The sequence below is a fragment of the Cyprinus carpio genome, chromosome B13, assembly GCF_018340385.1.
Source record: "Cyprinus carpio isolate SPL01 chromosome B13, ASM1834038v1, whole genome shotgun sequence".
Taxonomy (NCBI): Eukaryota; Metazoa; Chordata; class Actinopteri; order Cypriniformes; family Cyprinidae; genus Cyprinus; species Cyprinus carpio.
This window is the reverse complement of record NC_056609.1, coordinates 22,612,462-22,638,026: the sequence shown is the minus strand read 5'-3', so window position 1 is coordinate 22,638,026 and position 25,565 is coordinate 22,612,462. Positions and strand designations below refer to the sequence as shown.

The window sequence follows — 25,565 nt, the reverse complement described above, 5'->3', positions numbered from 1 at the left end:
ATATATATATATATATATATATATATATATATATATATATATATATATATATATATAAATGCATTTAAATATTTCTATGTATCATTTAGGAAAGTAAATGTCAATTTAACATTTATATTACATTAAACTAATTGCTATATGTCGGTAGCAACATGGGAGAAGAACAAAAAAGACTTCATACTTTGTCACACTTTATTACAGACATCCCTTGACTTTTGTCAAATATTTGTAAAAGTTATATCAAGAAAAAAACAAAAGTAATCCATCAGCCAAGCATTAGCATAGCATTACAGCATAACTGTCTTCTAGTTTACCAACCAAAGTTGAACTACACATTGGCTTAAGACATGATTTTGACACAGTGTGAATTATACTTAAAATGTAAGCTTGCCAACAAACCACTGCCTTAATGTATGGTCTACAATTGTTGCTACTGAGGTTCAGCAATGCTTGCTAACGGCAAGTCTCAGTGACACTGTCTCCACGTCTGCTGACAGTTCCTTTAAAAAGCTTCTGACACCAGGACATGAGAACACCTGGCTTAAAGCAAAAACTGCAAACACTAAACTAAATGCAAAGGTCAACTGAAAAGACAGACTAAAAGGTTAAATTAAATTAATAAATAATAAACATTTATTGACCGCAATAATACTAATAGAGAAAAAGATGCATGAAGTGCAGGAGGGAGGAGTTTAAAATCTCATGGACTAATATTTTGTAACACCATCCATTGTGATTATACTGAATTTTGAGTTTAGTTCAGCTGTATTGTCATGACAACTGAAGTATAGCATCACCAAATGATATATTCTTACACGCTCTCATTTATGTAGGCTTACATAACTGTTCAAAATGCACACTGTCTCTATGAGGCAGGAGGAAATGTACAGTGCTACTTCAAAAATGGGTATTTTTACTTCATACACATATGTAACATTTACCAAAATTAAATGTGTACACATTTTAAACCGATTACTGCTAAAATTGCAAAATGCTAGTATTACAATAAATGCAGTGCAAGCAGTGCAGAAAACTGCTTTATATTGGGCTATAACAATCCATACTGCACTCAAACAAGCGGAAACTGAAAACTATACAAGAATATTATTGATGCAGGTCAAGTTAAGTTCCCCTTAAATATTAAGTGTATTCAAAAATAATAATAAAAAATGAGTTTAGTAAAATATTCTAGTCATCTCATAACTAGATGATTGCATCTATTGCTACATAAACTGCGATTTAATTTTGTCCTCTACCTACAATCCCAGACATTAAGAGCAAACAAAAAGTCAGGTTTCAGTTAGCTTTGCCTTTTCCCTTCATCAGACAGTGACATCATTCTGAAAAACAGAAAAGAAAGGATCATAAGAAGAATCTGAAGATAAAACACGAATAAGAAAACGTATATCATATATGGTATCAAAATTCGTCAAGGTGGATGAAATGACCCAAAAAATGATTTAATGATGAAATAAGTCTATAAGATTTTTAACTCAATATACATGTTACAGTATGTATTGTGTAGTATTGTACCATAGTATTACTATTTTTATGATATACAGAGTTGCTGCCTACCATATATAAATCATTCCAAATCTGTCATTTCATTTCAATTAGGATGGTGCCTTAGAAGGCACTGTCTATGTAAGCAGCAGAAAGCAAATCAGCTCACTAGGTTTTGGAAGAGAGCCTGTGTGTGTGTTTATAACAGACCTAAGCGTAGTAACAGGGGGAGACCAGCAGATCTGTGAGCACCAGCAGCTGGTCATCTGTGAACTTCTGCTTGTGTTCCTGCCAGTTATCATGATGAGTGCGACGGAAATCCGACAGGGTTTTCTTCACAGTCATCTAGAGAAACAACAAATATATATTTATATAAAAGATCTTGTGAGTCACTCATTTAAAGTAACTGGCTCTCGGTTTAGCTAGTATTCTCAGTATTGCAGTTGCTTGTCTGCCTTTGCCATCCATACATTATCTTCCAAATGCAGTTGCATGAGTCATGTTCAACTTCCAGAAATGTTTAAACATTTCATCTTTGCTCAGTCAATCCCTGGCCCCCTGCAGACTGCAATCAGCTGATCATTCCCAATCAACCCCCATTCTCTCCACAGCTTACAGCAGGAAAGGAGAAAGAGCTGTACCTCTATAGGCTGTGTGTCGTTGAGGTGGGCACTCAGGTCCATGAGGATCTGGGGCATCCAGGCGGGCACATCGTATGGGCTGGACAGGATGCAGGCACTCAGACCCAATACACCTGCATGTCGCCGCACCAGGTCTACACACACAGGAAAAATTAAAGATTCAAGTAGAGTTATTTAATTAAGGTATATAAATATTTTAAGGGTGACCTCGGGTAAATTTATCAGAGTGACTAAAATTGCCCAAGTTTACCTGAATTCACCCTAGATATAAAATCATACATAAAAGCCTGAGATAACAATTAACATCTGAAATCTATTTGACCAAAGTCATGGTGTAAAATGAAATATTTACATCTGAATATTTAGCTTGCCTTCACAAAAATAAACATTTAAGAATATATTCAAATACAAAACAACTCTTTTAAATTGTAAATATATTTGACAATGTTAGTTTTTACTGTATTTTTGATCAATCTTGGTGAGTGTAAGAGATTGTATTCAAAAGCATTTTTAAAAAATTGCTGACCCCAGACTTATTGTATGCACTGTATATATGCCTGTGTGATCATTACCAGCAGAAGGGATCGTGTCCACCACTGAGCCCAGCTCTCTCCTCTTGCGCTTGGGCAGACGGGTTTTGCTCAGGGCCTCAAAATGGGCCTGCATGGGTTCGTCAATGCTGAGAAAATTACACTGCAGGAATCCACTTATAGTGGTGGCGGCCATCTCCCTCACCTAAAAACATGAAGAGAGACAGACAGAGAGAGAAGGAAAGAAAGATCATTACAGAAGATTGCTACAGTTCAAGCTAATATCTGTTCAGACAGTTTCTCTTTTCAGTTATCTAAAGCGTGGGAAGTGCAGAGCAGGGACAGACAGGGTCTTTTGTGCCATAACTTTTCTTTAAAGAAGAAGAATAAGTGTTGGAAATTTATGTAACATAGCAGAGCGGTGCAATCTACATCACCGAACAAAACACCATGTTCCAGAGCAGGACTTCAGTCAGGTTGAAATGGGCGAATAAGCAAATTTAGAGCTTATTACCATCGATGTGTTAAACAACTAGTGTAAACAACTAGTCATCTAACCAGTATGGCGGCCCAGCAGTGCATAACACAACAAAATCTCCACAACACATAGGACTAGTTTCAATGTGTTGTGCTATTTTTGCTGTATTGTGGCTTGTTTCCATTGTGTTGTGCTAATTTTGTTGTTGCGACTTGTTTTCGTTGGGTTGTGCTAATTTTGTTATGTTGTGCACTACTGGGCTACTGTAAACCGGTCTCAAATAAGCCCTTTGTAATTATGCAAAAAATCCAGAGATATTAAAAATAGACAGACAGCCATAAAAGCGGACTCAGCAATAGCAATTCTCTGTGCATGTCTATGAGAGTTCAGGACACGCATTTGTGCTGACAAAGAAACGATGGCTATTGTTTTGAAGCTTCAAACTCTTGTGATCTTGGCCTGTGCGCTCTGATCTTTAACCTTGAAACTGTCACGTTCTGATTGGCTAATCAACCGAAATGTCTGTATCACATCACAGAGGGTCGTATCGTATGCATCATTGAATCCAGAGTGCTTTTATTTAATAGGCTGAATTAAAGGGTGTAGTTTTCTTCCACTCATAACCCTATTCTTTCCCCCCTTTAGCCTTTTCTCTCTCTGTTTGCCATCCTCTCCTCTCTGAAAATTTGAACATCTATCACCATGGAAACAGAATATTGCTGCAGCTAGGAGTTGCTATGGTAACAGTAAGAGGGATCGAAGGATAGAGAGCATGTGAGAGAGAGAGAGAGAGAGAGAGAGAGTAAAGGAAAACAAGAGAGTGCTACATCATTGAAAAGACAGAATGGAGAAAGAGACGCTTTCACCACGGCGGCTTACGTAATTGGCTTTCAACACATTTAACCTTGTCTTAAACCTGCACACATTATGAGATTGAAATCATTACATGTGAATATGGCCTGTGCATTTCTGTTATGCATAATAAGGGCCAACTATTTGGAATATATATTTTTTTTATATATAAAAAAACACATTAACTAAAGAAACTTAATATTTTTAAAGTGCAATTTAATGTGATGGCAAAGCTGAATTTCCATTATTCCAGTCTTCAGTGTCACATCTTTCAGAAATCATTCGAGTATGCTGATTTGGTTCTTGTTAAAAATCAATAAATAAAAAAAATAAAAAAAGTTGTACTGCTTAATAATTTTGTTCAATCAATTTTTATGATTGTCTGATAAATATATAAAGTTCAAAAGAACAGCATTTATTTGAAATAGAAATCTTTTGTAACATTATAAATATTTATGCTGTCACTTTTGAATTTAAAAGGTAGAGTAGCACATTTTAAAAGGTCCACACCAAAATGAATGAATGTATGAATTAATAAATAAATAGGTAGGTTGAGAGGTAAATGTAAAGTTAGGGTAAAAATAGGGTAAAATAATGTAATTAAATTATAAATTCTAATAAAATTAATATATAAACCATTTAAAATAAGTACAAATGTGCAATGCCAATTTATCTCATATTTTTTGTGCATGTTAATATGGTTAAAATGCATTGCTTCATATGAGAGAAACTTTGAAAAGTATTCCAACTGCCAAAAAAAGGTCCACTCTTTCACTATGCTATCAAGATGAATGAAGCCTTCATTAGTGATTCATTTTATTCCAATACTCTGCCGATTGGCTGTCATAGATCAAATGCTGTTCATAAAGTTCATCCATTTAATTTTTTACATTTTATTTGATAAAACTGCAAGTCTGTACTCTCATATTAGGCATGGCAGATGATTGGTTGTGACCAATAGAAATAAAGAGCCAGAGACACCCCTAGTCCTCAGAAATGGCAAAACAAACCTTTATACATGTGTATATATCAGTGTTCAAGTTTATTCCCACACCTCAAGTTGTTCATCCTCCAGCAGACGCAGCACTAGCGCTCTCACGTCACTGACAGCCTTGGCATCGCTGAGGAAGGTGAAAAGATTGTAGAAAACCATGATCTGCAGGTAGGTGAGAACAGTGTAACGTGCGTGCCATGAGCTGCTCCTTGAAATCTGTAACAAACAGCACCATCTGCTGGTCAGATTACACATTTAACCCTCGCATTCAAAACCATATTTAATGTCTGTGTGTGCATTATGGGCATTGGAAAGTCACCTGCTCAAGTGCACTGAGGACTTGTGGGATCTGCTCTGAGTACAGCAGTCCCTGGGACATGAGAGACAGACATGTCTTAGCATCTCTCTTCATCTCATCGTAGCTGTCGTCATTCTCCACAGGAGCAATCTAGAAAGAGAGAGACAGACGTAACAATACAAGACTTGTGACAGTTAACTAAATAACAGACAAAATTGGGACTCACTTTAAAGAGTAGAGGGAGGAGGCGAAGCTGTTCTGGGACCACAGAAGAGAAGGAGCGTCCAGCACTGGTCATCAACCACTTCAACACTATCACAAATACAAAAATATTTGTAAAATACCACTTCTGCACACTCAAACAATCACATCCACACACAAAGTACACACCGGTTTTGAGTAATTTGATGGCTTGTGTCCTCTCGTCTTGATCTCCCTCTGTGTTCTCCTCTACCACGTGGTTCTGGATCTCCTCCTCGCCCTCCGTTAAAGGCTTGAGCCTGGCTAGCACACGCTCTGTGAACTCTGCGATGCGCGGGGATGTGGTGGGCTGAGTGTGTGGCAGGTTCACGTCGATCATGAAGATGTAGGTGAGCACACTGAGAGACAGGACAAGAAGAGAGAAAGAATGAATTGCAGTTGCTGAGACAAAAGCAAACAATGACTTTGAAAAGAAAATACATATAATGTTGACTTGATTTTTGCATTCAAGTACACACCTGCCGATGCGTTCGCGTACATTCTTGTAGACCTGAGTGAGTTTGGGTTCTAGGTACTGTAGTAACCTGTGAAGCAACTCTGGAACTCTCCATTCCTGCTGAGCAAGACCTCCCTGCAGCACATACAGACGGCTGAAAAAGAGAGATGACATTGCATCCAATTTAAATCCAAACTTAGAGATGAAATATAAAGTCTTCCCATTCAACATTTCCCCTTTTTAATCCAATCAGTACATTCAGCTTTTAAAAAAGGAAGTGTGTGGTAGTGATGTCATACCAGGCATCCACAAATGAGCCTCCTTCTCCTGTGACCGGAGATTCCATCAGCATCTCAAACAGCCAATGCAGCTTTCGTGGGTCTCGGCTCTCCTGTACAACACATATATTTGTACGCAAAAAATATTTTTGGGATAATATTAAAGAATATTCGGTTCTAACAGAATTCGAATAGAATGCAATTTAAATGCTTTTGAAAGACATCTCTTAGTTATGCTCACCAAGGCCCTCTGAAGTCGATTAACGCGTATACGCGTTTTGGGGTATTTTCTCCTGATAACCCCGAAAAGAACTTAAGAATTTTCTGTATGTGTTTTATTGCCTTATTCAAGTGATTTAACATTTTTAGTTTTTCACTTACCACGCATAATTTTTTTTTTCTCAAAAACACAATCATGTACATACATGCTGCTCACATATTATTATAGCCCAGTTTGTGCTGATTACAGTGAGATTAGACTTTAGCCATTTAGATCATAAGAAACTGAAAAAAGCACAAATGTCAGGGCATGACAAAACTTCTCCAGGCCCCAAAAATACCCTTAGACTCCAGAGGGTTAATCAAAAATACAGCAAAAACATTAATACTGGTAAATATTATTTTTATTTAAAATAGAAAACAGTTATTTTAATTTACATATGGTAAAATATATATATTCATGTGATGTAACTTAAACATTCACTAACCCCAATCTTTTGAATGTAAATGTATATTAACATATTTTCCCTTAGATTTTAAGTCATTATAAGAATATGAGATTTAAATTTAATCTAAAATGTTTTTTCTTGAAAATATTTGTGCAAAAACTCAATATGAGGCAGTAAGATCTACATCTTACTAAAAGATGAGTTTGTGCTCTAAAAAGAGTGACAAAGGTGTCCTTACGCAGGCAGTGGCGATACAGGTGCCCCAGTCTGCATATGTCTCAATGGTGATATTGGAAAGAGCTTTACGGAGGAGTGGACACAGCAGAGCCCACAGTTTTTCAACCTGTAACAAACACATACAAACTTGAACATCATTCTGCACCAAATGGTGTGTAACAGTGATGCTGAGGACTCAAATCCTCTTAACTTTGTTGTACTGCGTCTATATTTTATGCATGTGTGCTAATACCTTGCTGTAGCTCCAGTGTTTGGAGCCCCTGATGAGTCCAGAGATGATCTCCGCCACACAGCGCTGGGTGCTCTCATGGGAATCTGCAACCAGACGCTCCATATGAGGCTTCAGCAGAGGCAGGAAGGCATCATCAAAGTTCCGAAAAAGACCCTTTGACAACACAAGATAATGTTTATGATGCAGTTCATTTTTGTTGATTTTTGGTTAATTGACTGGGTGTCAGACATGGAACTGGTTGGCAAACTGGCTCATAAACTTGTACAATCTATAGTCAACATTTTTAATGGGTTTGAAAAACAGACTGCCGAAGCACATCTAAAGACTCTCACCTTAAAGAGGCAAAATCGTCGTGGGCTGAATTTATCTTTCCCCTTTCTGTCCTCCAGAGACAAATACTGGATGAACTGATCTATGAACTGCTGGTCTGAGAAATGATCGTAAATGATCTGTTCACTCTACAACACAGAAAACATGCATGAACAAACCTAAGCAAACAAGGCAAAAACCAGACTGAAATAAAAAAACTTAAAATGAGGTGGTACAAGTTATTGGGTTTAGATGTCCTTTGATTTGAATATTTGCGTACCTCATTCATCTCTTCTCTTGTTTTGCCCTGTTTGGGCTGTTCCTCAAGAGGGGCATAGAGCATCAGCTTCCTAAAAAATTTTGTATTGATCGTCAATCAAATGCTAAATATATACTGTTGTTCGAAAGTTTGATTTTCAGCAGCCGTTTCTCTAGTCTTCACTGTCACAATCCTAACACATACTCATCTCTTGTTAATATCAATGTTGAGAACAGTTGTGCTGCTTAACATTTTTGTGATAAATATACATTTCGTCCAGTTTTCTTTGATGCATATAAAGTTCAAAAGATACCTTTTGTAACACTGAAAGGGTCTTTCTTTTCCTTGTATCATTTTCTTTGCATTCCTCAAACAAAGCTATTGTATGGCTTCAGAAGACATTTAATATGGTGCACAAATGTTTTTAAGCACTATAAGCATGTGTACCGTGGCCACGTGGAATAACCCCAGTGGGTTTTCTCAATGAAACAGCATTCATTCCAGTCCTGCTGGGAGCGTGGCAACCTGTTGCTGTCATACTGCAGCCACTGGTTATCAGGCCTGTCTCCCACCAACAGAGAGCTTAGAGCTTTACCACCACCTACATGAAGAACAGGAAGAAATATAACACAAATCTCAGATATTCTTTGATATGTGTCCACTTACTGAGACCATATAGACACTTATTACTGTACAGTTAGTGTTCTCACATGACTGCAGCGAGGATTTGAGCTCAGATATATCATAGGGATTCACTGCCACTTTCTTGTGAGGTCTCTTGAGCTGCTTCAGAATGCCACTCACTGCTGATATTGCACCCTGAAAAATCAATAGCAGACGCCAGAATGGAGTGTCTTTTTGTGTAGCTCTCCTTAAACACGTTTATAGGTATAATTGTGACAGAATGCACACACAAACACACATTGCGGACTAAGAGCGAGTCGTGGTTCAGGCTTTCAACGAAAAAGAGGACTGCAGAGGAAGGCAAGGGGTGGTCATCTCTCAGCATCAGAGAGAGGAAACCGATAGCTATCTGCTCAAACTTCCAGGGCCTGCCAAATAAACAAGCACATGACCAATGAATTTCCATTACTTTACCATTCAGACATTTGCTGTGCAGTCTAACCAGACACAATGAGTAGACGTACAAATTTCCGTCGTAAAGGCTGTTCGAAAGATCCACCACTAGCTTCTCATACTTCCTGTTAGGATTGAAAAAATAAAAATCAACAACTAAATTTTGGTGTATATCCACTGCTTAAAGGGATACTCCACCCCAAAATGAAAATTTTGTTATTAATTACTTACCCCCATGTTGTTCCAAACCCGTAAAAGCTTCGTTCATCTTCGGAACACAATTTAAGATATTTTGTATGAAAACCGGGAGGCTTGTGACTGTCCCATAGACTGCCAAGCTTTTACGGGTTTGGAACGACATGGGGTAAGTGATTAATGACAATATTTTCACTTTGGGGTGGAGTATCCCTTGAACGGGATATAAATTGGAAACATATTTGTATGTAGTTTTTTTTTTTGTATTTACTTACTGCACTGAGTCTTTGTTTTTCTGTTCCTGTCTCTTTCTTCCCTCCAGTTCCTCCTGTTCAGAGGCGGCACATGGAGTCGGTTCTGGGTTACTGGATTTCATCATTTTTAGAGCAACCTCCACACAGCTCTCCGGGATCTGAATATGAAACAAAAAAGAACAGTGTAAAGACAAATATCACAATAAAAATACCTTTACTTTTGTTGTTGCTGCAGTTAGCATAGAAAGAAAAAGATGACACTGGTGTGTGATGTCAACAAAAATAATTTTCACTTTATATTAATACATTAAATTATGAATGAAGGCTTTCGGTTTACTTAAAACTGAACTGTGTAATTTTTTTCTGATGTTTAGATTAAGTTTCTCCCTCATTTAGGCTACTATTTGCTGAACTCACAGAAAAGTCAATTCCGATGGTCTCGTACTGGCGGTGGATTCTGTCAGCCAGATCATCAAAGAGCCGGACGACTGAAGACTTCTCTAGAGACATTGAGGGGTTCATACCAGAACGCACAATGGCAGGCCATGTGAGAGCAATGCAGTCCCAGTACTGCAGGTTAGCAAGGCAGATCCCAGAGTGGTTCCCTAACAGACAGTACAAGGCACCCTGGAGAAGAGTAAAAAAGACAGACTAAATATGATCCTACTCAATTTTCAAAAGCTTGTCATATGTCAGAATGATCAACAGGAAGAGAAAGATTCTTAGTTTCTTTCAGTGTATATTTATTCCGAACTGTGTAAGACCTACTTTGAATTGCTGCTGGGTGACGTCAGTACGGTCTGGGTCCAGATACTCCAGCACTGCAGGGATGATGTCTCTGCAGCATAAGCTGTAGGTTCCCAATGCTGTGAACAGCATGTTCTGAGCTTTACTCCTCACCTGATGTAAAACAGGGACTGTTAATGATGTGTTCATTGCTTTTGTGTGTGAATACATAAGTATGTTCGTGTATATGGCCTTGTCATACCTGACTGTACCTGCTGGTGGACAGTCTAAGCAGGTCATTTATCAAGTCCTGATGAACGCTCCTGTAGCAACATCCCTCCATGGTCAGATTTCTTAACTGAAACACACAGGCACAAAACACACTCAAAACTACTGAAATCATAACAAAACATGCCGAAAAGCCACAAAATATGCATTCTTGTTTTATGATTATGATCCCTAACCCATCTCACGAAAACCTGTTCAGGTCAATAATTTTACCCTAAAATAAATTTTAGAGAAACATTTTTTCAATAGCTTTCATGACACATTTCACACAGTCTTCATTGTCTTTATGCAATTTATTATAAGATATATTATTAGAATGCAGTAATAAATAAATCAATAAAATTAAAAATATATGTCTGACAGGTTTTGTGAGATTCACCCAAATGCTCTATAAAATGTCATTATTATTATTATTATTATTCTTATGAGTTACCTCATGTTGCAACATGACTCTGTCTATGAGTAGAGCTCTAATGTGCTGTTTACTGCCATGAAGCTGGAGAGAAGAGAGAGTGTCAGTCAACTACATGTCAAATAAAGAGATTGGTAACAGATATTAAATGCGTGTCTAACCTTGTTCTCCATGGACTTCTTAATGAGACTGAAACTTTTCCAACGTGAGTCAAACTCATGTTTGTGTGAGCCTTTAAAGTGGAGCAGGTCATTGATTATCTATAAAGAAAAAACACCATTCGTCTGTCATACCACTGCTTATCATCAATACAATACTTTAAATATCACGTGCACATAAACCTGACAGACAAATCCAGCCAGTGTTGCAGTTCACCTTTATAATTGAGAAGAGGGATTTGGTGTCATCCTCTGAGTGCTCTAGAGTGTGGTCTGTATGGATAAACATCATAGAGTTAAGAGACAGATCTACAGATGTAAAAAAAATCTGTTGTATTAAAATTTCAAGTTTAAATCTAGAACAGGACTAGAGTAACTTACGTAGTAGAGGTCTAATCACCTTACAGATTTCCTCTCTGTAGTTCTCTCCAGACAGGTCTGCCACATAATCAATAATAAGCAAGCAGCTATTTAATTAATCAGCATAGCTCCAGCACTGGTTTTAAACACAAGAAGGAAATGCTCACTCACCATAGTCTACTCCGGTGTACACGTTTTTCTCGCATAGCTGAATCATACTGTTTATCCTGAAGTGAGAGGCATTGCAAGGTTACAATATTACTAAATTAATATGTTTAAAACAAAGTGCTATAATCTGTTTTTGTAAATGCACTATATTGTGCGTGTGTGTGTCACACTCACTTCTCCGGCACAGGTTCTCCATTCAGTGGAGGCAGAAAGCTGCTTGCTCCCAGAAGGCAGTTGTGAACAATGGACAGACTCTGTAGAACATCATCCCTAAAGAGACACAAAACTCATTAGCAAATTAATCTTTCTCTCATCTGTTTTTCTGGAATGTACTTTTTTTGTATTAATGTATTCATTAAAATTTGTCCATCCATGAAAGAAACAAAAAGATCTCTAAAGAGCTTAAATCAATCTTAAATCATAGTGTCTGATTTATCTCTAAATCAGTGATACATGAATGTGTACCACAGGGGCCTGAGATATTAAAAACATTTGGATTTTTGCTCATATGAAACTGAGACTTAAAATAAAAATATGAAAAATATCAAGGATTAAATAAATCACAATTGATCTTTTGTTATAAACACTTAAACACATTCAGTCCCTTTTAAATAAAAAAAACAAAAAAAAAAAAACATTTGTGACCCTGGACCACAAAACCAGTCATCAGGGTAAATGTTTTTCAATTGATTTATTTGATTTAGATATCATATTTTCAATTGATGTATGGTTTGTTATGATATGACAATATTTGGCGGAGATACAACTATTTGAAAATCTGGAATCTGAGGGTGAAAAAAAAAAAAAAATCAAAATATTGAGAAAATCGCCTTTAAAGTTGTCCAAATGAAATTCATAGTAATGCATATTACTAATCAAAAATTAAGTTTTGATATATTTACAGTAGGAAATTTACAAAATATCTTCATGGAACACAATCTTTACTTAATGTCCTAATGATTTTTAGCATTAAATAGATATCAATAATTTTGACCCATAAAATGAATTTTAGGCTATTGCTACAAATATACCCCAGCAACTCACATTTCTTGTTTGATGTCGATGAAGGGGAACGTACTGATGGGACTGTGATGGTACAAATGAGTTCAAACAGATAACATGTTACCGTATCCTGTGGCTGACCTGCTGATGTCCTGTTCTCCCCGTGTGTGTTTCTGCAGACGCTGGAGTTCAGGTTTTAACAACAGATCCAGCAAGTAAAAAACAAACTCTCTCTCTTCTGTGCTGGGCACGTGCCACTGGATGCCCAGGTTCAACAGGTCTCCAGGCCGACCCCAGTCCTAAACCAGAGAGGAGACAGAGACAACTAGTGGAACATCAGCCTCAATACCGTAGGTTTTTTTTATTTTTATTTTTTTTTACAAAAACATAACATAAAAAAAAGACAATATTGACCTATGCTTTGTGCAATTAAGTACACTGATGATAACTGGTGTAATGTCTAAAATCATCCTTATCTTTTCTTGATCCACTTTTCTTTAAGACCTTAAGAAAAAACATTATAAAGAAGTTTCATGAATTTGTTTTCATAAATTTAGAAAAAGAGGGGAGTAGTTTTGTTTTTCTGAGAATGCCGTGGAGGAGTCAAGTTCAAATGAAGCACGTAATAATACATCAGTCAGAGAGGAAGAGTGACGTTTGTTTGTCTAAGAAAAGATGCTAAGGTTAACCAATGCTAGAGAAGGTGAAGGAGCTCCACTAATCCATTCATTTACTCAATCATCTCTTCTCTTCCTCTTTAGAGACATTTGATGGGATAAAAGTAAAGCCCAGTCACAGGAGCAAACACAAATCCTAGTGGGAACTTTCCATTCACACTGCTGTTGAGAATTTAAACATCTTGAAATTTGATTTTATATTTTCAGACTTTTTTATTACTATACCCTAAAATACAACATTTGTCAGTTTGTAATAGAAATAATTAACCCATAGAAATGCATTTAAATTGGGAGTAGTGGAGTTTTTTTGGCTTAAATATGGTTCTAAAAACTTTTTTCTCCAGAAAAAAAAAGACCTCAGTAATTTCACACATCTTCTCTAGAGTTTCAGAAGAGATCTCAACGATATCTCTGAGTTTAGATTTACCAAGATACCAAAGTCGTAATGTCAACTGAACACAGGCATTTCTCATCAAACTGACTTAAGTACAAAACTAACTGGTCAAAGTTATGCTTTTCACATCAGACAGCTCTGTACTTTACAGTATGTCAACAACTGTTTTCAAATGGACTCTTGGATACTCTGTGGATTCTTCAGGATCATGGCATAATATTTCAGATTTATTCTAAGCAGAGCTGTCACTATGAGAGGGGGAGTGGCAAAATCAGGCACCTCACTTTCCACTTGAGGCTGACCTTAATTGGAAGGTATGTGTCAGTGTGCTGCTGGACCCCTCCGGGCATGCTGCAATACTCTCTGGGATAGATGAGGGACATGGAGCGCAGGATGTGATAGAGCAGCTTACAGGCAAGATTGTAGCCCTGCTTACATTTCAGGTGCAGAGTTAACTGGAGAATTTGCACCAGCTGAGATCTGTAGAGTAACAGCTGATCACCATCCACACGGGTCACCTACAGCCAGAGACACAAGGACTGTTATTTTATAAATATCTAGATATGTTTATAGTAACAGGATTCCAGTTGGAAATAGATTTGTAGTTATAGATTCTAAAGTCAAGTTTTAGATTTTAAGAGTTTTTGATTCAATTACAGATATATACTACCACTCAAAAGTCTGGGGCCAGCAAGATTTTTTTTAAAGCAATTCTTAAAAACATTTTTATTTTTTGGTTTCACAAAATTATCGAGCATGATTATCAACAAACTGTTTTTAACACTGATAATAAAAATAAATGTTTCCTGAGCACAAAATCAGCATATTAGAATGATTTTTGAAAAATCATGTGACACTAAAGACTGGAGTTTCTGAAAATTCAGCTTTGCAATCAAATTTAATTAAATCAAAAATAAATTACTTTACTGTTGTACTTTAATCAAATAAATGTAGGCTTGATGAGCATAGAACTCTTTTAAAAGCATTACAAATTCTCAATGAACCCCAAAAATATACGTGTGTAAAGTTGAAATTCCAAAGTTCTACATTTAGATTTCTTATTTCTAGAGTTTGATTTCTAAAAGTTCAAAAGTTCTATATTTCTAGATAGATATTTTCACTTATAGATCGCTAGATTAAGATTTTGCACTTCCAAAGATATTGATTTCCAGAATCTGATTAAATTTCTACATTTCTAGAGCAAGCTAGCTAGATATCTACACATTGTCGAATCCAGTGCTGACCTCAGACAACAGCTGGAGGTTCCACATCAGCTCTTTATCCAGCTCCTCTTCATTTAATACCTCTTCATCTGAGAACACATGGTATGTTAACAGGAAACTCACAACACATGTAGCAATACATATACTACCATTGACACATTACATGCAGGCGGAACTTACAGGCTGAGATTTGTAATATGGCATTACAGCATTGGGGCAAAAAGAGTTTCAGAGCCTCTGCTGGGTGACACTGAAAGAGGAATAATCATTTAAACTGGTCAGCCGAATGTTTTGAGAGACACTATTAGCTGTGGGAGTCAGTGAGTTGAGCTCAGGACACTGACCTTGGTTGCAGCTCGGCACATGTTCGCCACCATCCGTCCAGCCACGTGAGTCTCAAAAATGTTTGTAGTGGCAAAGTTAAAGACTTTTCCCAGAGCCACCTATAAAAATAAAGGAAATATGTCCAAATATCACCACATAGTTAAAGCACTATGGAAATACACTTCCGTTCATAAGTTTAGGATCTGTAAGATTTTCATTTTTTCAAGAAATCATTACTTTTATTCTGCAAGGATGCATTACTTTGATCAGATGTGACAATGAAGACATTTATAATGTTAAAAAACGATTTCCATTTCAAATAAATGCTGTTTTCTTTCTTTTTTTTTTTTTAACTTTCTATTCACCAAAGCAACTACACAAATATGTATCATGGACCATGTGACACTGCAGACTGGAGCAATGGCTGAAGAAAACTAAATTTTGCCACCACATAGAATAAATTAAACAATTAAATAAACAATATTTCACAATATTACTGTATTTTTCCATCATAGAAATACAGCCTTGTTTAGCATAAGAGATTAGGTGAGAAAACATTTAAGAAAATCTTACCAACCCCAAATTTTTGAGCAGTAGTATATGTTATGACTAGGTTTAACTCCATGGGTACAGAGAGTGTGTTTATAATGACCTGGAATATTTCCATAGAGCATTGCGTGAGGATAGTGCTGAATGTGGAGGACAGGCCCAGCTCCACCAGACTCTCCAGATGAGTCATTTTCTCAGTCTCCATCTCCTCCCGGGTCTGTTCCAGTGTACTCGTGTCAATCAGTGCAAAACACCTAAATACACAAACATGAGTGGAAGAATGAGGATCCAGAAAGAAATACACATGTACAGTATTCAGAGACAGTTCTGTACCTATCAATAAACTGAAGAACAAAATCCTCAAACTCTGCTGAGGCTGAACACAACTCTTTTTCCACCTGCACAAAAAACAAAGAATGAAAAAATTGCACATGAATTATGATATGCAAAAAGATCCTAATGACAGGAGGATGCTTTACCTGTGTGAGGTCATTTCTTGTCTGAATAGCAGCTGAACAGTCCACCAATGGCACAAGAGTAACAAAAGTCGCTAAAAATTGGAATGTTATCTGGAAAAAAAACCCACTTAATTACTATATATATTTTTTATTTTAACATATATATACAATTCAATTTAAAGTTTACCAGTTTTCATTATTTCACCAACATCTGTCTTGGAGAGACTCTCACCATGCACTTGCTGAAGTCATTGGGGTCGACCCCAGGCAGAGCCCTCATGAGGAGAGGCAGCATGTGTGTGGGGCCCTCTGGAAACCTTTGGCCCCCGGCCACCAGGCTCCGAGCCACACCAATCATACAGCTTAGAGTGGCGGTCAGCTGGTGAGGCTCAGTGAGGGTCTCCATGGCAGGATATGTCTTAAATGAGATGAAGAACAGGAGAAAAGCATCCCGAAAATGCTTTCATGTGATAATGTCAAACCCATCATCAATTTATTGTCTCATTTCTAAACTACCAAAAGTTTGTTAACAAGCTGAATTCTACAAAACATATATTAAATTATTGTACTCGTAAAACGATTCACTCAAAATATATTAGATTGTACATAAAAAACAAATACACACACACACTTACTTCTCCAGCACTGGAGGAATGACTAGCTCAGGTCTGAGCAGGGCAAGGTTTTGCAGGGCCTGGGCAGCATCCAGGCTGCCAGTTTTGCTAAACATCGCCAGCAGGACGGGCTGCTTCATACTTTCCACAAAGTCTGTGATGTCCTGCTCACTGAGAAGGTGGCTCTGGGGAACAGGAGTGAGCCACGTTGGCATCCGGTAACGTTCTCGATGCAGACGTTTCACAACGCTGACAGGTAATCGCTGAACGAGCTTCATGAGTTTCATCTAGGGTTGGATGGATGGAGCAACACAAAACATTTTTAGAAATAAAGAAATTAAAATATAATATTTTTACATTATTTGAATTTTTCCCCCCACATTATTAGGTAGTGCAATGAAGAGGAGAAGGAATCATCAGGGAGAAATGGACTTGAAATGGAGCTCTGACCATAATGATGTTATTACAACAACTGTGAAACAGATTGAATGATTGAACTTAAGACCCATCCAGCACACACATCTGTAATGGGTCTGCAATTGTGAGATTTATTTAGACAAATGTGTCATTGAAGCCTAAATAAATAAAGCAAACATGGATTAAATTTAATGTTAGTTCTACTGAGCTTTTAATGTCAAAATTGCACTACAGCTGCCATTTGATCAAAGGGATGAATATTAACTTCGACTTCTGATTCCCATCTCACTGAGTGAGCATGTTGGCCTTTGACATTCTTTCCTGCAATAAAACGTTTTGTACCCTATGAGGCTCACCGCAAACCATACAATTCATTTGCATCAAAGGAAGAATACTTTCTGTAAGCTTCTGAAAACAAATCAGATGTTCCACAGAATGCACACATCTCATCAACAGCTCATCAGCAGGGAAAGACAAAGTAATATTGCAACAATGTGGTGACAATAAAAGGACAAAGCTTTTACAGGGTTTACTGTGACATTTGAAACTGAGAACTAGATGCCTCCCTCAGTCAAAGCAAACACGCATCCCTGGAAAGACAAACTGTCCTGTGGTCTATGAGGAGATGTTTCTAGAAAAAGAATGGCATGCATTGTAAATAAAAGCAAAATTTACCAAACTGACACAGCTGCAAGCTATTAAAAAGCATTATGGGAGGCCTTGTTCATTTTGCTGTTCATTTTTTGGTTAATTAAATGGCTTATTTTAATACAATAACTTATTTGTTAATCTTTATAAATAACATATGATTTATGCTTTATATATTATTTAGCATTTTATATCATATTTATTTCTACTAAATTTCTGAATCAGAAATTTCCACCTGTAACTCACCAGCCAGCGGCCGTGGTTAGAAGGGTGGAAAAACGAGGCGATACTGTTGAAAAGGCCACTGAGCTGGGTCTGGGTCTGCTTGCTGGGCCCTCCCTAAATATAAAGTAAATGCATTACATCATATCCTGATGGTTTTGATAACTTGATGGCATTTCAATAGCAAATAAAAGCATATGTGCTTCATTTTACCAGCAAAGCAGAAATCCAGATGACCACATGACTGATGTCATAGGCATTTGTCAGATATCTGGAAACCAGCATCTCACTGGACCCTACAGGAAGATTAAGACTCCTTAAGATCCTAGTGAAGATCTGAAAACAGAGACAGAATACAAACTGTATAACCAACAATACTGAACCAGCTCTGGATTGAATGGCTTATTGTGTGTACAAAACAGCCAAGGAAAATCATTTAAACAAGAAACTTTTGAAGCAATGTTTCTCTACGGTGTCAGCAAAGTGAATATCTCACCTTTGGTATATAAGGGTCCCAATCTATGTAACCAATGTTGTCGTTTGCCAGTCGTGCAAAAAGGCCGACAAGATTCTGGAACAGACAACATCAGGTTAATTCTCATGTAATGGATTACTGAAGTGAGTTAAAATCCGATAGTGAGGCAACTATACTTACCACTTCCCAACTTGGAAGGTTCTGCACTGACACCCACAGGCTTATCAACTCATCAAACCAAAGTCTGCAGAAACACACAAACCAAAATACTTCATGGAACATGCACTACATAAAAGCTCTAGAAAAAAAAAAAGATTTGCATCACATGCGTCACAGTTATGTAAAATATTGCATTTTCTAATGCAAAATAATTTCTATGATTTTCCATTATCTAGTTAGTTATTCTAGTTTGTATGAATGACTTTCAAATTATATTTCATTTAAAAAATAACATATCATGGTTGTTTAATATATAAATGACATGATGCATTCTGCATTTCAGGTTAAATGCGCCACCATTTGAAGCTTATTCTTATATTTTAAAAGAAATGAATGCTGAAAATGGTTTGAAATTCAGCTCTGACATCAAAGAAATAAATGACATTTTAAAATATATTAAAACATTGACATTAATTTTAATAATATTGCACAATATTACCGTTTTTAGTCTATTTGTGATCAAACAAATGCAGCTTCGGTAAAGACATGTGACTTCTCTTTCGGAAACATGACAAATTCTATTGACTCCAATTTCCAGACTAATAGGATGTATTGTGCAAGTGAATGCAGACTGAAAGTGTGTCGTAATTTCAGGCAGTGCTCACTTAAAGCCCTTATCATGCAGCTCTGGAGGGAGAGTGGTGGGCAGGAAGAGCTCAAAATATCCCATCGCCTTCTGCATGGTCACGTCAAATGGGCACATCAGAGGCCTCCACTCTTCCAGCATCTCCTGTGTGGCTGATTCTGGGAAATATCTGCACGCATTCAGACAAAGACACACAGAGAATGATTTTGTGAAGTGCTGTTGCTGATATCTGACCTCAAGCATTATGCACAGATAACATAGACAACACTAAAACTTTGTGATGTGCCATTTAAATGTCATGGTAAACTGTATGCAGTACAAGTAAATTATTATTAACTGGATAACTGGTTTAAGTGCTTTAGTTAAAGGATTACAGTCTGCCGGTCTAAGCCACATCGGGAATCCTGACATACACCATGCGGCACTTCCTGTCGACCATTTACTGGCCTGTCCATGAGCAACCTGCAAACAGTGTGTTATCTGTACAAACTGAAGGCATAGACTTCTCTGACCACTGACATGAAACCTTTTCTGTAATCCTACTGTAGATGAGCTGAGAGGTACTTTGAACACGCAGCTTCACCTCACCATAAATAACTTCCAGTCTCTTCTGTGTTTAAGTGGAAACAAGGCAAGCATCCATTTTTCTCTTTCTATTTCAGTTAAAATGTCATAAAAAAGATCATTATTAAACAGTTTTATCCCAATTGTATGGATATGATGTCCTTGTTGACCTCCTGCTGAAAAAGGGATAGCACTGATCCTGGAAGACTCCCACAAAGCCAAATTAAAAGAGCATTAAACAGGATTTACAGCCTAGGGAGAAACTGAGGATCTATTAGGGCACAGTTTATATGTACACTACCTGTCAAATATGAGAAGTAGTAATCAAAAACTCCCACTCATCCACAAAGCTAATTTTAAACATTTAAATTTTTTTTTAAAGATAATTAAAAATATACATATTTATTAGAGTGTGTCCAAACCTTTTACTGGTAGTGTAACTTTGATTAACCTGCTTGAAAAATAAAGCAGACAACTTTCTATCAACATGACAAATCTATAAATGTACATGTTATTTTACATTTTAATTCTTTACTGTCACTTGTGATCAATTTAATACATCATTGTGAATAAAATATTAATGTTTAAAAATATCATATTGACCCTGAACCTTTGATTGGTAGTGTATGTCTGGAATATAGAAAAGAAAATACGCAAGTAAGTACTTACGGTCTACAGTTCTTGATTAAAGTCTTCAGAACTGCTTCCACTGAGCTGCAAATGCAAGAGAAACTTGAAAGTGACCAATACTGGATACAACAGCACATTCTAATTCCATGCAAACAATGAACAAGACAAACACACTAGTGTTGTTAGACCCGCTCATGCATCAGTGGTAGTGGAACCTTTGGGAAACTGTTTTTTTTTTTTTTTTTTTTTTTTTTTTTTTTTTGGGGGGGGTATTTGATTTAAACAAGGCTGTGTTGTGAACTGATGGACATATTGGGGGCTGAGGATCCATCTGTGACCTATATGCTGCTGAAAAGCTGGTCAGTGGAGCTCTTTTAAAGTTTTATCAACCCCCTTATTCTCTGCATCTAAAGTAGAAATGAAATTCTGATCTTCAATTCCAAAACACCAAATCACATTCATCACTTGCATGAAATCCATCAAACACATGCATCATATAAACCACACAGATAAACAAATGTAAACAAGACTGTCAGTGTCACCAAAAAACTGTAGATATGTGACACCCAGACAGGGCCTCTGAACCTGACGACCTTTGTTTTGAAACGGGCCAAGGTTATCTTTCACCTCTGCACTCATACAGAGGAAAGAGCCCCCTTAGAGGGGACTAAGTGTAGCAGGAGCCATGAAGGATACTGGAGTATCAGATATCTGTATTAATGAGCATGGAACACTCAACACTCAGAAACAATGTAAATAACAGGGTGTTTGCTGGGGCATTACAACTGAGAGCAACAGAGTGTTATTGAATGGTGTGAGAGCGGCACAACATTGGTTTTCAAAATGTGAGTCCAACAGCCTGTGTCGGGGTGTCAGTACTTTTTTTTTTTTTTTGTGCAATGTGACATGCATCTTATTGGGTAAAAGTGCACTCAGTAATTTTAAATGATATTAATATTTTTAAAATAATTTTACATTTTTAATATTATGTTTTATATCAAATCTATAGATTACATAAATAGTCAGAATTATGCTGTTACAAAAAATTGTAAAACGCAGCAACTTTGGCAGTAAAAGAGATCTAGTCACTTAAAAAAAATTAATGTTTGGTATTGTCTATTATTTAAGTAATACAGGATAGAAAGTACATGAAAGTATACCAAAGATATAAAATGCATATTAGCTCCAAAGTTAGACAGGGATACATTTTAGCAAAACGAGTATTTCAACAGAAACTAAAATTTCAAAAAGTCAAATATGCCAACAGCTGACCTAATCATCTAATGAAATTATTTTTTTATTAAACCAAAGAACATCATTTTCTTTGATGTATATAGTATGAGATTGAAAAAAAATTGATAATCAACAAGGAACAAAAAGGCAAACAGGCCTTGCTGTTGTGCATCAGCAGTGCCTAATAAACAAAAATATCATGCATCCACAGCAACAGAATTAAAAGTCAAATAAAGTCAAACACCACTGTGAAACATTTAAAAATTACTGAGTGCACTTTAAAATATTAACATAGAGTAACATGGTCCTTACCACCTCTGAGCAAGTTTAACAATTATGTGTTTAGAGGAAGAGTGTGGCCGCAGAGAACTGAACATGAGAGGAGAAAAAAGACAGGCTCACTCAGCACTTCCTGTCTACTACGCTCAACATCAGCACTAGTTCTAAGACGTGTGCAGATTCCCAGAATTAAGAGTGACAGTCTTCAAAATAAGAAGCTGTGATGGAAGTTATGAGGGTAACTATATGATTTATTACTGGTTTTATTGAAAAGCGCTAAAGCAAAACAGATCACTTTAGAAATGTGTTTTTAAAATATTGTTGTGAAAAATCCACTTTTGATTTTAATCACTTTTTATAACGTTTCTAATGGGATATGCATGTACCTGGGAAACCAGTTCAGGCCGAGGTGCTCTGTCTTTGAGTACAGGATCCTGTCCTGCAACTCATAAAGTGGTCGCCATGGCAATTCTAAGTCCTCTCTTGAAAGCAGCTCCTTCTTTCTGTAAGACAAACTCATTTAAATGAGATGATTTTCTTCATGAGGTTTGTTTTTGTCATAGGTGTGGGTGGATATTCAAATCATGAGCTGTTCTGTCACTCTGCAGTTACAAATTAGCAATACGAATGAGATAATGTGCAGTCATAACTGCACTGCTGTGATGTGAAGAACCAATTATTACATGGCTACAAAAACAAATGATAGTATTTTAATAATTTAATTATTGTATTATCTTAATTGTAGAGTAGCAGGTTGGTTAATTACTGTGCAGAAAACCATTGACCAAAAAACTAAAATAATGATACAATGATATTAGAATATTAATTTACATATCATTATTAATCTGCAATGCAAGTTACTTTTTCTAGAAACTAATATAACTAGCTTCCGTGTATGATTTTGTATATTTGTCAGGGACTTCTAAGCCTCTAGTCATCTGTCAAAATTTAAACATATAAATAAAATAATATGTATACAAACAAATACACATACACACACACACACACACACACATATATGACCAATAAGATTCCATAAAACAAAAAACAATTATGTGTTACAACTGTGTTATTTAAATAAATTAAAACTAATGAACTTGAAGAATTTCAATCTTTATGGCAGGGATAAAGAGTTTGCAAACTACTACAGAAATACCCTACACTAGTGACATCATCTTTGTGCTTCCAGTGGTTATGTCATTATCATGGGACTAAAAGGAGGGCATGTAGGAAGTCTGTCTTACTTCAGCAGGGTGATGAGGAGACGGGCGAAGCTCTGCATCATACTGATCTCCAGTTTGGGGATGGTGACCAGCTCATACAGCAGCTTGACAAAGTGCACATGGTCCTCTTTGCTGAACTTCCTTCCATACAGTCGCATATATCTGAAGGACAAGAACTCAGTGTTTTTTTAGTATAAAAATGTATCACTTTATTTAAACACTTTATTTAAACTATATTGTGTCTCCATCCGATATAAACAGTTAGGATGGCGAGTGGTATGGTATGAAATAGATTGGCAGTTGCCAGTTCTAGAACTGACAGTGTTATAGTTCAAACCCTGAACTTCCAAATCATTCCTTTCTGTCTGATTAGTGTAGTAATGTTAGATCATAGCATCAACAATGTGCATCTATGAATAAGACAGAGAAAAAGAAGAACACATTTAAATGGCCCTACAAAAGATCTCCATTTAGATGTTGCTTCGTGTGGAAAGGTGGAGACATAAAAACAACATGTGATCCCCAAGTAAATCACTTTAATTAGATGATTTAGGTCAAGCTGTCAAAGCTTTCTTTCCAATGAAAAGGAAGTTGTCTCATGGTTAACCTGACACAATCAAATTATTTAGGTCAGACCTGGATACCATGGCTTCCGTGCTTGGGCTGGCATTGCCAATGGCTTGCCAAGTGGGCTTTATTGGGATATTAACTGGAATGGCAGTGATAAAGAAAGGGCACACCCAACACCCAAGGACACACAGAGACACGTGCCAACACAAACACTGGGTCATCTGCAAACATGGACATAGCTTGCATTCTGGGCTTAGAAAAAAATAAAATAAAACAGACAATCTGAAGATATACAACACAAGAGGATTCATTAAATCATTAAGTGAGGATGTCATGGTTTATGCAAATATCTTGGATAACATTGAGGACATTTTTTCCGTGCATGTTTACTGTTTATAGATGAGTATTGCATCTCATAGAGTCACACGTAGTCTGACATCAGTGACTGTTTGTGCTTGTTGTGCTCTTAAAATAGCACTGAGGGGCGAAAACCAAGTCATTGTGCAATCGCTGACAAAATATTTGGCTTGTTAAACATCAGTCAATTGCTTACTTTCACCGCAATGAAGACTCAAACCAATAACTTCATCTTAGTAAAATTTGTATCAAAATATAATGTTGCCAAATTAATCTAAAAAAAAAAAAAATCGAGGTAATAGGGATTTTATACGCGGTTAAAATACCTCGCACGTACTCTTCAAAGCGTTCCAGCTGAACATTCTGCAAGATCTGTTTGAACAATGACGCAAGTGAAACGGAATTAGTGACTACGCATGCGCAACAGCAGTCAGCGCGCACTCTCGATTAGCGCTCTATTTAAAACCCACTGGAGATATTTTTACCGTAGTCTGCTTTATCCTCCTAAATACAAAGGGGTCATTCGGTGTTCCTGTGACTCTAAATCGAGCTGCCTAGGAACATCACTTTTATGATATTAGGATTAAGGGAATGTATTCATGATTAACAATCATAGATATTCTGGGACAACCCCATAATTTAATTTCGTTGGCAGATGAAACTATCCGGATGAGTCCTGGATAATGTTTGATGAGTTAATGCCTCTTAAATACTTACGTGGAAAGTTTCCTCGTCCAAAACAAGACACCTGGCCATATCTCTCTGAGTTGGACGGCTCTGCCGAGGTTTCCTTTGATCTGTGCCAAAAATTCATTGGACTCATCGTCTAGTTTGTCCTTGTAAGGCAAAAGTTCGTTGTAAACAATATCTTTCTGCGGAACGAACCCTAAAAATTCGGTTGCTTCTTTTTTCATATTACAGTCCCCCAAATGTGGCTCCTCCACTTCGATTATATTAGAGACAGTCATGAACAAAAATATTCCAAACAGTGATGAGCTTCTGAGATGGTAAGATAAGTAAATTACAAATATAAAACCACTATAAATGTCAAAACCATAATACAGTCGTTCTGTTTTCTTGTTGGAAGAGGCGCACTGTCATCGCTCTTGTCGTTTCTGAACTCTCTAGGATAAGGATGACTTCTTTTAAGCAGACCCGCTTGCTGTCATGCATCGTATTTCTAAACGAGCGTTCCATGGATCCGTTTCCATTCAGTTGTAACCAACAAACATGCCGCAACTCCACCCTCTCACCCTGCGTCACTTCCACATAACCATGTCCAAAATA

The 25,565-nt window shown here is 36.9% G+C and overlaps 1 protein-coding gene and 1 long non-coding RNA gene across 3 annotated transcripts; one reads left to right on the top strand and one right to left on the bottom strand.

Annotated features, from left to right (window-relative positions):
* Positions 1 to 178: 178 nt before the first annotated feature.
* Positions 179 to 25,546, bottom strand: psme4a (proteasome activator subunit 4a). Of its 2 annotated transcripts, XM_042737299.1 has the most exons (48): positions 24,996 to 25,546; positions 23,373 to 23,513; positions 22,515 to 22,631; positions 22,162 to 22,218; positions 20,656 to 20,700; positions 19,442 to 19,591; positions 18,798 to 18,861; positions 18,639 to 18,713; positions 18,356 to 18,478; positions 18,167 to 18,259; positions 16,877 to 17,142; positions 16,474 to 16,660; positions 16,263 to 16,352; positions 16,117 to 16,181; positions 15,887 to 16,037; positions 15,255 to 15,353; positions 15,091 to 15,160; positions 14,932 to 14,999; positions 13,990 to 14,205; positions 12,758 to 12,915; positions 11,789 to 11,884; positions 11,618 to 11,673; positions 11,468 to 11,524; positions 11,304 to 11,359; positions 11,090 to 11,188; positions 10,950 to 11,012; positions 10,491 to 10,586; positions 10,271 to 10,402; positions 9,920 to 10,129; positions 9,524 to 9,660; positions 9,125 to 9,178; positions 8,899 to 9,028; positions 8,687 to 8,795; positions 8,424 to 8,577; positions 7,998 to 8,067; positions 7,741 to 7,866; positions 7,409 to 7,561; positions 7,178 to 7,282; positions 6,293 to 6,384; positions 6,016 to 6,147; positions 5,687 to 5,895; positions 5,523 to 5,608; positions 5,318 to 5,446; positions 5,059 to 5,214; positions 2,717 to 2,879; positions 2,145 to 2,278; positions 1,714 to 1,848; positions 179 to 1,340 (listed from the first exon to the last, which is right to left on the bottom strand). In XM_042737299.1, exons 1-47 carry the CDS (start codon positions 25,244 to 25,246, stop codon positions 1,714 to 1,716), a joined length of 5,625 nt encoding a protein of 1,874 aa, XP_042593233.1. In that variant the 5' UTR covers positions 25,247 to 25,546; the 3' UTR covers positions 179 to 1,340. The 2 variants fall into 2 exon arrangements, with proteins under 2 accessions (XP_042593233.1, XP_042593234.1); XM_042737300.1 differs by lacking the exon at positions 22,162 to 22,218.
* LOC122139455 lies at positions 9,358 to 11,077 on the top strand. Its single transcript, XR_006156312.1, has 2 exons — positions 9,358 to 9,686; positions 9,899 to 11,077. It is a non-coding gene; the product is annotated as an uncharacterized LOC122139455 (long non-coding RNA).
* Positions 25,547 to 25,565: the final 19 nt, after the last annotated feature.